Source organism: Emys orbicularis, chromosome 11, assembly GCF_028017835.1.
Source record: "Emys orbicularis isolate rEmyOrb1 chromosome 11, rEmyOrb1.hap1, whole genome shotgun sequence".
In the NCBI taxonomy this organism is placed as follows: Eukaryota; Metazoa; Chordata; order Testudines; family Emydidae; genus Emys; species Emys orbicularis.
In genome coordinates, this window is record NC_088693.1 from 40,733,896 (window position 1) to 40,747,612 (window position 13,717).

Here is a 13,717-nt window from a genome sequence, read left to right on the forward strand (position 1 = left end):
CAGGCACGGCCCCCTGCAGCTCCCAGTGGCCGCAGTTTGCCAATGGGAGCAGCAGGAAGCAGCGGGCCAGCGGCAAAGGGGCATTACAGGGATCAACAGCAGTGCCACATGAAAGTGAAGGAACTATGCCAAACATACCACAAAGCGAAGGAGGGCAACAAGAAATCTGCTGCTGCCCTGCAGACCTGCCATTTTTACAACAAACTCCTTGCCATACTTGGTAGAGTCCCAACCAGCACCCTGCAGACAAGTTTGGATACCTTGGAGGCGACAGAGATAGACGCTCCTGCCATGAACAGCGTGGAGGAAGAGGAGAGAGGAAACACGGTGGGGGACTCAAACCATGGCATGTTCCAGGACCAGTTTGAAACTCTGCAGAAGAATAGCCAGTCCTGCCAGACAAGCACAGATGAGCCCGCTGAGGAGAAGGGGAAGGGAGCTTGGGTAAGTGTTTACGTGCATTATTCCTTGCGTGGGTTTTTTTTTTTTTTCTGCTTTTCCTTTCTCTAAAACCTTATCTTGCTCCCTGCTTCTCTCCCGTATTTGACAAAAGTATTGACTTTTTGTTGCTTACTGGTATTATGTTAGGGAACAAATCCTAAGAAGGGTTTTATGGTATTTCAGTTACACAGTCCCTATCAGAATAGTGTTCTGTGCTCAAGTAGGGGTAGAACTAACCGAGGTAGAGTTGGCGACACATCAGCTTTTCAATTCTTTGGCTTGTTGGGCTAGACGGTTTGCCATGCAGAGTACTCTGTTTATCAGAATAGGATTTCTCTTCTATCCTCTTGAGAAATCTTGATAACTTTCATGGAGATACTCTGCCATCCTCTCCCAAAGATTTCTAGGGGTGGCAGCCTAATTTCTTCCCCTGAGATAGGAAACTTTCCCATGCCGCACTGTGGTGAATTCAGCTTGTACCATTGACGTAAACAGGCTGGCAGCACACACATCTGGGCAGCTTTGGGATGCCAACTGCAGCCGGGAGCTCTGTGTCTTTGTGACCCTCAGGAGTGAGATATCAGCCAAAATAACCCCTTCCTGTGAAAATTCATAGATGCCAAGGTCAGAAGGGACCATTGTCATTATCTAGTCTGACCTCCTTCTTGAATTATGGGCACCAGAACTGAACACAGTATTCCAGTAGCAGTCACACCAGTGCCAAATATAGAGGTAAAATAACCTCTCTACTCTTACTCGAGATTCCCCTATTTATACATGCTAGGATCACATGAGCTCTTTCGGCCACAGCATCACAATGGGAGCCCATGTTCAGCTGATTATCCACCACCATCCTCTGATCTTTTTCAGGGGCACCGCTTCCCCAGATAGAGGCCACCATCCTATAAGCATAGCCTATAATACTTATTTGTAGATGTATACCTTTATATTTAGCCATATTAAGCACATATTGTTTGCTTGCCCACTTTACCAAGCAATCCAGATCACTTTGAATCAGTGACCTGTCCTCTTCATTATTTACCACTCTCCAGTTGTTGTGTCATTTGCAGACTTTATCAGGGATGATTTTATGTTTTCTTCCAGGTCATTGATAAAAATGTTAAATAACATAGGGCCAAGAACCGGTCCCCATTGGAAACACTGCTGGAAACACATCAGCTCGATAATGATTCCCCATTTACAATTACATTGTCTCGCGGCCCACAATCCGATTACTCTGATGGGCCGCAGGTTGCCCACCACTGTCTTTGGGGGACCCAGCTATTTACCTCTCTCCGTTGTGAAAAATGGTCATTTATTCTTACCCTTTGTTTCCTATCTTTTAACTAGTTACTGATCCATCAGAGGACCTTCCCTCTTATCCCATGACAGCTTACTTTGCTTAAGACCCTTTGGTGAGGCACCTTGTCAAAGGCTTTCTGAAAGTCCAAGTACACTGTATCCCTCAAACAATTCTAATAGATTGGTGTGGCATGATTTCCCTTTACAAAAGCCATGTTGACTCGTCCCCAACATATCACGTTTATCTGTGTATCTGATGATTCTGTTCTTTACTTTATTTTCAACCAGTTTGCCTGGTACTGAAGTTAGGCTTACAGAAGCGATCCTGGCAATTAGCGGTCAGAAGTCTTTTTTAAAAATAGGTGTTACATTAGTTACCATCCAGTCATCTGGTACAGAGGCTGATTTAAATGATAGATTACATACCAGAGTTAGTAGTTCTGCAATGTCATATTTGAGTTGCTTCCGAAGTCTTGAGTGAATACCATCTGGTCCTGGTGACTTATTACTGTTTAATTTATCAATTTGTTCCAAAACCACCTCTAGTGACACCTCAATCTAGGACAGTTCCTCAGATTTGTTACCTAAAAAGAATGACTCAACTGTGGGGATCTCCCCCAAATCCTCTGCACTGAATGCTAATGCAAAGAATTCATTAGCTTCTCCACAATAGCCTTGTCTTTCTTGAGTGCTCCTTTAGCACCTCAGTACTCCAGTTCTTTCTTGGCCTGCCTTATTAAGCTTTTTTGCTTAACTTGCCAGAATTGATGCTCCTTTTCTGTTTTCCTTACTAAGATTTGACTTCCAATTTTTAAAGGATGTCTTTTTGCCTCTTACCACCTGTTTTACTCTGTTTAACTATGCTGGAATTTTTTTTATCTTACTGTGTTTTTTATTTGTGGTATACATTTAGTTTGAGCCTCTATTACAGTGTTTTTAAATAGTCTCCATGCAGTCGGCACACAGTGCACCCTTGCAACTGTTCTTTTTAATTTCCGTTTAACTAGCTTCCTCATTTTTGTGTAGTTCCCCTTTTTGAAGTGAAATGCTACCGTGGTGGGATTCTTTAGCATTCCCCCCCCCCCCAGGATGTTAAATTTAATTACATTATGGTTGCTGTTATGGAGCGGTTCAGCTATATTCACCTCTTGGATCAGATCCTGCGTTCCACTTATGACTAAATCAATATTTGCCTCTCCCCTTGTGAATTCTAGGACAAGCTGGTCCAAATAGCAGTCATTTAATATGTCTATAAATTTTTATTCTGCATCCCTTCCTGAGATGACATTTACCCAGTCAATAGGATAGTTGAAATCCCTCATTATTATTGCGTTTTCTGCCTTTGTAGCCTTTCTAAACTCTCTGAGCATTTCACAATCACCATCACCATCCAGGTCAGTGGTATCTTCCTACTGCTATATTCTTGTTGTTCAAGAATGGAATTTCTATCCATAGAGTTTCTGTGGTACAGTTTGATTCATTTAAGAGATTTACTTTATTTGGCTCTATGCTTTTTTTCATATATAGCGCTATTCTCCCACCAGCATGACTTACTCTGTCATTCCTATATGTTTTGTACCTTGGTATTACCATGTCCCATTGATTACCTTCATTCCACCAAGTTTCTGTGATGCCTGTTATATCAATATTCCCATTTAATGTCAGGCACTGTAGTTCACCCATCTTAGTATGTAGACTTCTAGCATCTGTGAATAAGCACTTGTACATTTTGTCAATATTCAGTGACAATGTGTTATATTTAAATGAGACCTTTTTTATGTTTGTTCATCACTAGCTGCTACCTATACTCCTGCCATTAATTTTTAGTTGTATGATCAGTTCTTATTTATCTGTTAGGACAAAGTCTCAAAAAATTCCTCTGCATTGGCTGCAACACTTGGTTAGGAAATTGTCAGCTATAATGTTTAGAAATTCTAAGGGTGTTTTAGTATTGGCAGCATGGGACCTCCTGCATATGTCACTCAGATTGAAGTCCCCCAGGATGATGCAGCTGTTTTTCCTACAAATTATAGATAAGTGTGTAAGGAGAAAGCCATCCTGTTCCCTAGTGTGATTTGGTGGTTTTTAGCAGACACCAACCAATAGCCCATCTTGTGTTTTGTCTGTTAGGACATTGATTTGTAAGCATTCAAGATAATTTTCTTCCAAGTTACCAGTGACTCAGAAAGAGGTAATGCCATTTTGGTCATAGAGTGCCACTCCCGCTCTCCATTTGCCTACTCAATCCTTCCTAAATAGGTTATAGCCATTGATTTTAACATTCCAGTTGTGCAAATCATCCCATCAGGTTTCAGTAAGAGCCTCTAGACTGAATTTATGCTCATAAACGAGCAATTCCAGTTCCTCTTTTTTGTTACCCAGGCTCTTAGCATCGGTGTAAAGGCAATTCAGGAATTTCTTCTCTTCATGTCCTTTGGATCCTTGATTAATATTGTCCTTAACATCTTGCTTTTGTGCTAAGTGAGTGCTCCTATCTTCCCTCTTTTTACCCTCCCCTTTTGCTATTAAACTAGTGCCAATATATTCCCTGCCATTTCCCTATACCTGTACCAGAGGGGATGGAGGGGGTGTAACACTAAACTTCATAGCAACATGGAACAGAACACTCCCTGCTCCGACTCCTCCATATTCACTATGGTTTGAGATAGAGTGGTGCTGTAGCAAGGCACTCCAAAGCCACAGTGCCAATAAAGCATTTCTTATTAAAAGTGTTTATGGGAATGACATAAGGCAGTTTTGAGACTTATCTTTTCTTTTCCATTGTGACTATAAATCTAATGGTGTATCTGTCTGGCTTTATCAGCAGCTTCTGGTGTGATGGCCTTGAGGGGTTCCCCCCCACTGAACATCTGACCCTGATCAAGAGGAGAAGGAAGAGGATTAAGGAGTGTAGGTTATGCAAGATCCATCCTCCCAGCCACAGTTGCCTTGGACCATGATCAAAGGGCTTGGCAGTGCCCTTCAGAACGGGAACAAGGAGAAAGACTGAGAATGGAGAGAGTGGTTGCTGCAGAAGATGCAAAAGAACCAAGAGGTGCATCAGGAAACATACCAGGACATAATGGGGTTGCTCAGGCAACAAACACAAATGTTGCAGAGCATGGTTGACCTACAGGCACAGAGATCCCAGACCCAGCAGCCTTTGCAGTCCTTGGAGAACTGCATGGTCCCTGCCCCCAACAACTCCCACCATACCGCATGGCACAACCGTGTACATCCTTACACCTACCACTCCAACCGGGGGACAACAAGGAGAACCAAAGCTACACACATACCAACCTGAGAAAACTAGTAGTCACAACAGACTACATTGAACTACTGTTTACTTACATGGACATAAATGTTTATTGTTTACTTCCATTTTCACCTGGTTTTGTAAACTGTGTTTCCCCCTCTTAAAAGTGCTGGTAAAAAAAAATAGCCTTGTATGTCTTTGTTTGCACTTTAATTTGGTTAACTGCTATTTTCCACATAGTTTTTGGAAAGTCTCAGTATCTTTATTAGTTCACACCAGGCACTGCAAAACACATAATGGGAGGCAAAGACACAATGTACATCAAGCATTCCAGAATTCATAGTGGCAGGCTTGGACCAAACCAATATATAATCTAAAACACACGACAGACACTATTTCATGAAAGCTGTGCTATGGCTGACTCTTGACATGCTCTTTTAAAGCCTCCCTCAACTGCACAGCACTGGTGGTAGCCTTTTTCCCTTCACCTCACAGATATTACGTAGGTCACAACATGCAGCTATAACCATTGGGGTGTTTTTCTTGCTGAGATCCAATCTATTGAGATCCAAGCCAGCGTCCCTTCAATCTACCAAAAGCACATTCAACAGTCATGGGCCATTGAATTGGTGAGCCAGTATTTGAATCTTTCCTTGGTGCTGTCGAGGTGGCCAGTGCACAGCCTCATGAGCCAGGGGAGTAAGGGTCACTATTGGCATTTCAATATTGCCAGTGGTAATCTGCCAGTCGGGGAAGAATGTCCCTGGTTACAGTTCTCTGAATAGTTCTGTGTTCTTAAAAATGTGTGTGTCATGCACCTTCCCTGACAAGCGTACATTGTTATCTGTGAAATGTCCCTGATGATCATGAGCGCTTTTATGATGATGGAAAAGTGGCCTTTTCTGTTGATGTGCTCTGTAGCAAGGTGGGTTGGTGCCAAAATAGTGATATGCCTGCTACCTATCGCCCTACCGTAGTTTGGGAACCCCATTGCTGCAGATCCATCTGTGATGTTCTGCACATTGCCGAGTGTCACAGTCCGATATAGCAGGAGACATTTAATGGCTCTACAAACTTCCATCACTATGGCCCAAACTCTGGGTTTTCCAGCTCCAAAATGATTTCCCACTGACCGATAGCAATTCAGTGTTGCAAGCTTCCAGAGTGCAAGTGCCACACTCTTCTCCACTGTCAATGCAGCTCTCATTCTGGTGTCCCTGTGCTGAAGGGCTGGGGCGAACTCGGCACGCAGGTCCAAGAATGTGGCCTTTTGCATTCAAAAGTTCTGCAGTCAGTGTTCATCATTTTAAATGTGCATTATGACAATGCAGTCCCAACAGTCGGGACTCGTCTCTACCACGTGAAGCTGCTCCAAAAATGCCAGCAGCAACCTGGAATGTTTTTTCACTGTGCCCATTAGCTTCTAGTTATTGTGCTCGAACATCTCCACATTGTTCTCATCTCAGTCCTAATTGTAGCAGTACTTCCTCAAGTTGTGCACATACTGGAAAATGATGCTTCCTGGATGTATTAGCAACGCACATAAGAACTGTGATGAGCTCTGCAGGCTCCATGCTTCTGTCAGAGTGATGGTGGAGACCAAAAAGTGCTGCGTGGGACTGTGGGAGTTTTGAAAAATTATTGGATGTGTCTAAAATTATTGGATGTGGCAGGTAGTATGGGATATAGAAACCTGCATGTTAGGAACTTGACCTGTAGCTCCCAGAAATCCCTGGGCACTTTGCTACTATCCCACAAAGCACTGTGAAAAGATCCCAAAAGGCACTGCGCCACACAGCAGTGTGGGGCACGCTGGGATATCTATCCAGTGCACCGCACTTTGCATCGACACAAGCACTCCTGGTGAGTATGGGGAGCGCTGACACAGGAAGCCAAGCATGCATACGTCTGAGCAATATACAGACTTCAGTGATTGTATGCCAACATAACTTTCATTGACTGAACTTTGCAGTATAGACATGGCCTAGGAGTTGTGCTTACATACCGAGGTTCTGCCCGCCTGTTCTGGCCACTTTGCACTAGTCAGGTGGTTTAAAGTGGTGGAATCTGGCTCTAAGAGACCAGCTGATGATTTCCCTGGTGTAGGGAAGTTCTCAGCTGGTTTAAAGTGGTGTAGCTGGGTCCTACATCATCTGCCCCTATACATCCTGACATAGAGGCTGGGAGCAGGTGAGATGTAGTGTCTGCTTAATTCACTACTAGGATATAGTGTCATAGCAACCATAACCAGTTGTCATAAGTTACAGCAGCCCCTAAGCTGCTCCAACATATGCCAATGGGCAGGGCAGGCACAATTGCACCAGGAAAATCAGGGAGGCAGAACTTGTTCCTGACAGCTTCTCCCGTCCCCACATTTCTCACACCAAGCCTATCCTAGAACAGGTGAAAATTTGGCCACAGCACTTCAACATTAGACCATTTTTTTCTTAACAAAAATTTCTCTTTCTACTTATCTGACTCTCCTGTTTTCCCTCCCCCCAAAAAACCTAATTTAAGGTCATATTCTAATACTTGACTCATATGTTTTTAGACAGTAAGTAAAGTAGATTATCTCCTACTTTGTGATGGACTGTTTTGCCCTCCCTCATGTACAACGTTGCACAGTAATACAGTGATGACGAGTGTCCACCTTCCTCTGAAGCACTAAATATTGGACACTGCTGGAGTCCATTTGACGAACCAGTAATCTGATCAAGAATGGCAAATCCTGTGTTCCCATGTAGAACAACTTTATGATTTAAAGTACTGAAAAATTACGATCAAATGGCACTGTGGAGTTCCAAGTTTGTATTTGTGACTTTGGAATCAGTTGTGCTCAGTTTGCAGTAAATAGATTGATTTTTCTAGCCCTGCAAACTCAGCCTGGGCTCTGAAAGTCAAAGTGGATTCTCTCCATCACACACACCATCACCAACAATAAAGAGCCCTACAGGCCAAATTAGCCCTTTAGGGTGTATGTCTTCACTGCAATTGGAGGTGTGATTGCAGCATGTGTAGACATGTCTGAACTAGCTTTGATTTAGCTAGCTCAGGTGCCAACTGCAGCATGAGCTAGCTGCCAGAGACCGTACCCAGACTCACTGCGGGGCTTGTACTTGGGCAGCTAGCCCATGCTGCCATGGCTTCACGGCAGTTGGTACCTGGACTAGCTAGTTCGAAGCTGGCTTGTGTATGTCTACACATGCTGCAGATAGACCTCTGACTGTGGTGTAGACATACCCTTAGTTACACCTGTGCAACCACACTTCTGTTAATGGGTTTGCACAGATATCATTGTTCAGAACAAATTACTTTGTAAATAATTCTGTTGACAATGAACAAGAAGGAATAGAATCCACCTTGCTTTCTTAGCAGTGTTGGCTCTGCAGGGATAAGAACAGAGAAAAGCAGTACAACTTATTTTAGTCCCTCAAGTCAGTAGATGAAATTCTGAATATGCAAATGAGCAGGTGACATTTTTGCATAGTTGTTTTTCTGAGCAGAACTGTGCTCATCAAACTTTTTTTTTAACCATCCTGATGTACCTGTCCCCAAATACTTGTCAAACTCCTGATCTGGCTAATCTGAATTCTATTTATGCTGAGCCTTTCTACTGTCTTAATTTTAAAGTCCACTACTTGCCTGTCTGGGGATAATTAAAAACAAAATGCCTCTCTTTTACACCCCTGCAGAATACAGCCTGCTGCTAACTATTGAACCCACAGAGTCTTATTGCAGAGTTTTATATGAGGATTACATTTGTCTATAAATAGATTCAGTCGGTGGTGGTAAATCACCCAGCTTTTGATTTAGAAGCAACATTTTGACACGTTATGTATCTTTTTTAATAGAATATGCTTCTGTTGGCTCATTGTATGATTACATTAATAGCAACAGAAGTGAAGATATGGATATGGAGCATATGATGACCTGGGCAACTGACATAGCTAAAGGTAAGAGAGGCTGATTTCTAACAATAACTCCCTCCCATTGATCATTTCTAGTTGTGTTTTGGCTCTAAATCCCAGCAGAATATTTTTCATGGGTGACTGTGTATAGAAATATATTGCATAGATATGTCAATATCTAGGTTTATGGCTTGTTTATATAGGGATAGTCAGGAAAATTAAGATGAAATAAAGTGACCTTAGTGCACTTTAGTTTAAGCAAGACTAAGAGCTTCCCTACGCTGAGAAGTGAATTTTGGTTTAAGGTGGGTGGGGTTTGAATTTTAAGTGGAATAGCTATTCCTGATTAAATTCCTGTGTGGACACTTTCCAAGAAGAGTGCCTTATTCCAAATTAGCTTAATCCACTTCCAAAGGGAGTTAGGGTATGTCTACACTACGAAATTAGGTCGAATTTATAGAAGCCGGTTTTATAGAAATCGGTTGTATACAGCCGATTGTGTGTGTCCCCACATAAAATGCTCTAAGTGCTCTAGTCGGCGGACCGCGTCCACAGTACCGAGGCTAGCGTCGACTTCCGGAGCATTGCACTATGGGTAGCTATCCCACAGTTCCCGCAGTCTCCGCCGCCCATTGGAATTCTGGGTTGAGATCCCAATGCCCGAATGATGCAAAACAGTGTCGCGGGGGGTTCTGGGTACATGTCATCAGGCCCCTCCCCCTCCGTCAGAGCAACGGCAGACAATAGATTCGCGCCTTTTTACCTGGGTTACCTGTGCAGACAACATACCACGGCAAGCATGGAGCCCGCTCAGCTCAGCTCACTGTCACCATATGTCATCTGGGTGCCGGCAGACGTGGGACTGCATTGCTACACAGCAGCAGCAGCTAACTGCCTTTTGGCGGTAGACGGTGCAGCATGACTGATAGCTGTGGGGCTGGCAGCCGTAGGGCTGCATTGCACCAGCCCCTTGCCTTTTGGTAGAAGATGGTATATTACGATTGGTATCCGTCGTCATCGTACTGCAGTGGCTGTCAATCATGGGCACCTGGGCAGACATGCTCAGTCCTATTGAACTGTCTTGACGATGATGGCTATCAGTCGTAGTATGCTATTTTCTGCCAAGCGCCCAGTATTTTCTGCTAAGCACCCAGAAGAGGCCGAGGGCGATCTGGGTGCTGGCAGACGTGGGGCTGGCAGACGTGGGCCTGCATTGCTACACAGCAGCAGCCCCTTGCCTTTTGGTAGAAGATGGTATATTACGACTGGTATCCATCGTCATCATACTGCAGTGGCTATCAGTCATGCTGCACCGTCGGCTGCCAGCTTAAGATGTAGAAAATAGATTTGTTCTGTATTCATTAGCTTCCCCCTCCCTCCGTGAAATCAACGGCCTGCTAAACCCAGGGTTTTGAGTTCAATCTTTGGGGGGGGGCCATTCTGTGTGACAGTTGTTTGTGTTTCTCCCTGATGCACAGCCACCTTTGTTGATTTTAATTCCCTGTACCTGTACGCCATGTCGTCACTCGCCCCTCCCTCCCTCCCTCCTTCCCCTGGTCCGTCAGATACTAGTTTCGCGCCTTTTTTCAGACCAGGCGCCATAGCTAGCACTGGGATCATGGAGCCCGCTCAGATCACCGCGGCAATTATGAGCACTATGAACACCACGCACATTGTCCTGGAGTATATGCAGAGCCAGGACATGCCAAAGCAAAACCAGGACCAGCCGAGGAGGCGATTGCAGCGCGGGGACGAGAGTGATGAGGAAATTGACATGGACATAGACCTCTCACAAGGCACAGGCCCCAGCAGTGTGGAAATCATGGTGGTCCTGGGGCAGGTTCATGCCGTGGAACGCCGATTCTGGGCCCGGGAAACAAGCACAGACTGGTGGGACCGCATCGTGATGCAGGTGTGGGACGATTCCCAGTGGCTGCGAAACTTTCGCATGCGTAAGGGCACTTTCATGGAACTTTGTGACTTGCTTTCCCCTGCCCTGAAGCGCCAGAATACCAGGATGAGAGCAGCCCTCACAGTTGAGAAGCGAGTGGCGATAGCCCTGTGGAAGCTTGCAACGCCAGACAGCTACCGGTCAGTCGGGAATCAATTTGGAGTGGGCAAATCTACTGTGGGGGCTGCTGTGATCCAAGTTGCCAGGGCAATGAAAGACCTGGTGATATCAAGGGTAGTGACTCTGGGAAACGTGCAGGCCATAGTGGATGGCTTTGCTGCAATGGGATTCCCAAACTGTGGTGGGGCCATAGACGGAACCCATATCCCTATCTTGGCACCGGAGCACCAAGCCACTGAGTACATAAACCGCAAGGCGTACTTTTCAATGCTGCTGCAAGCCCTGGTGGATCACAAGGGACGTTTCACCAACATCAACGTGGGATGGCCGGGAAAGGTACATGATGCTCGCGTCTTCAGGCACTCAGCTCTGTTTCGAAAGCTGGAGGAAGGGACTTTCTTCCCGGACCAGAAAATAACCGTTGGGGATGTTGAAATGCCTATCGTTATCCTTGGGGACCCAGCCTACCCCTTAATGCCATGGCTCATGAAGCCGTACACAGGCAGCCTGGACAGGAGTCAGGACCTGTTCAACTACAGGCTGAGCAAGTGCCGAATGGTGGTGGAATGTGCATTTGGACGTTTAAAAGCGCGCTGGCGCAGCTTACTGACTCGCTCAGACCTTAGCGAAAAGAATATCCCCATTGTTATTGCTGCTTGCTGTGCGCTCCACAATATCTGTGAGAGTAAGGGGGAGACATTTATGGCGGGGTGGGAGGTTGAGGCAAATCGCCTGGCCGCTGATTACGCGCAGCCAGACACCAGGGCGGTTAGAGGAGCACAGCAGGGCGCGGTGCGCATCAGAGAAGCTTTGAAAACGAGTTTTGTGACTGGCCAGGCTACGGTGTGAAACTTCTGTTTGTTTCTCCTTGATGAACCCTCCGCCCCCCCCACCCAGTTCACTCTACTTCCCTGTAAGCCAACCACCCCACCCTCCCCTCCCCCCTTCGAGCACCGCTTGCAGAAGCAATAAAGTCATTGTTACTTCACATTCATGCATTCTTTATTAATTCATCACACAACTAGGGGGATAATTGCAAAGGTAGCCTGGGATGGGTGGGGGAGGAGGGAAGGAAAAGGACACACTGCAGTTTAAAACTTTAACTCTTATTGAAGGCCAGCCTTCTGATGCTAGGGCAATCATCTGGGGTGGAGTGACTGGGTGGCCGGAGGCCCCCCCACCGTGTTCTTGGGCGTCTGGGTGAGGAGGCTATGGAACTTGGGGAGGAGGGCTGTTGGTTACACAGGGGCTGTAGCGGCGGTCTCTGCTCCTGCTGCCTTTCCTGCAGCTCAACCATACGCTGGAGCATATCAGTTTGATGCTCCAGCAGCCGGAGCATCGACTCTTGCCTTCTGTCTGCAAGCTGACGCCACCTTTCATCTTCAGCCCGCAACTTGCTCTGTTCATCCCGCGATTCAGCACGCCACCTCTCCTCTCGTTCATATTGTGCTTTTCTGTAATCAGTCATTGACTGCCTCCACGCATTCTGCTGTGCTCTGTCAGTGTGGGAGGACATCTGGAGCTCTGTGAACATGTCATCCCGCGTCCTCCGTTTTCTCTTTCTAATCTTCACTAGCCTCTGTGAAGGAGAAACATTGCAGCTGGTGGAGGAGAAGGGAGAGGTGGTTAAAAAAGACACATTTTAGAGAACAATGGGTACACTCTTTCACGTTAAATTTTGCTGTTCACATTACACAGCACATGTGCTTTCGTTACAAGGTCGCATTTTTCCTCTTATATTGAGGGCCTGCCGGTTTGGTGTGAGAGATCACTCACGCAGTGCCAGGCCACAGATTTCGGCTTGCAGGTAGCCATGGTAAGACACAGTCTTTTGGCTTTTTTAACCTTCTTAACATGTGGGAATGGTTTCAAACAGTAGCGCTCTCATTTCCCATACCAAGCACCCGTTGGGTTGGCCATTTAAAATGGGTTTGCAATGTAAAAGGAGGGGCTGCGGTTTCAGGGTTAACATGCAGCACAAACCCAACTAACTCCCCTCCCCCCCACACCCAATTCTCTGGGATGATCACTTCACCCCTCCCCCCCACCGCGTGGCTAACAGCGGGGAATATTTCTGTTCAGCAGAGCAGGAACGGGCACCTCTGAATATCCCCTTAATAAAATCGCCCCATTTCAACCAGGTGACCGTGAATGATATCACTCTCCTGAGGATAACAAAGAGCGATAAGGAATGAATGTTGTCTGCATGCCAGCAAACACCGGGACCATACGCTGCCATGCTTTGTTATGCAGTGATTCCAGACTACGTGCTACTGGCCTGGCGTGGTAAAGTGTCCTACCATGGAGGACGGGATAAGGCAGCCCTCCCCAGAAACCTTTTGCAAAGGCTTTGGGAGTACATCCAGGAGAGTTTTCTGGAGATGTCCCTGGAGGATTTCCACTCCATCCCCATACACGTTAACAGACTTTTCCAGTAGCTGTACTGGCCGCGATTGCCAGGGCAAATTAATCATTAATCATTAAACACGCTTGCTTTTAAACCATGTGTAATATTTACAAAGGTACACTCACCAGAGGTCCCCTGTGTGCCCTCAGGGGATGGGAGCACGCCTTGGGTGAGTTCAGGGGTTACTGGCTCCAGGTCCAGGGTGATAAACATATCCTGGCTGTTGGGGAAACCGGTTTCTCCGCTTCCTTGCTGCTGTGAGCTATCTACATTATCTCCATCCTCATCTTCCTCGTACCCCGAACCCGCTTCCCTGTGTGTTTCTCCAGTGA

General features: G+C 45.9%; 1 protein-coding gene across 2 annotated transcripts in view; it reads left to right on the top strand.

Moving 5' to 3' along the window:
* MAP3K20 (mitogen-activated protein kinase kinase kinase 20) overlaps positions 1–13,717 on the top strand; it is a 134,421-nt gene that overhangs the window by 44,009 nt on the left and 76,695 nt on the right. For both annotated transcript variants that reach the window (XM_065413487.1, XM_065413489.1), the window contains exon 3: positions 8,851–8,952. In XM_065413487.1, coding sequence (XP_065269559.1) covers positions 8,851–8,952 — 102 coding nt within the window. The remainder of the gene's footprint in view (positions 1–8,850; positions 8,953–13,717) is intronic.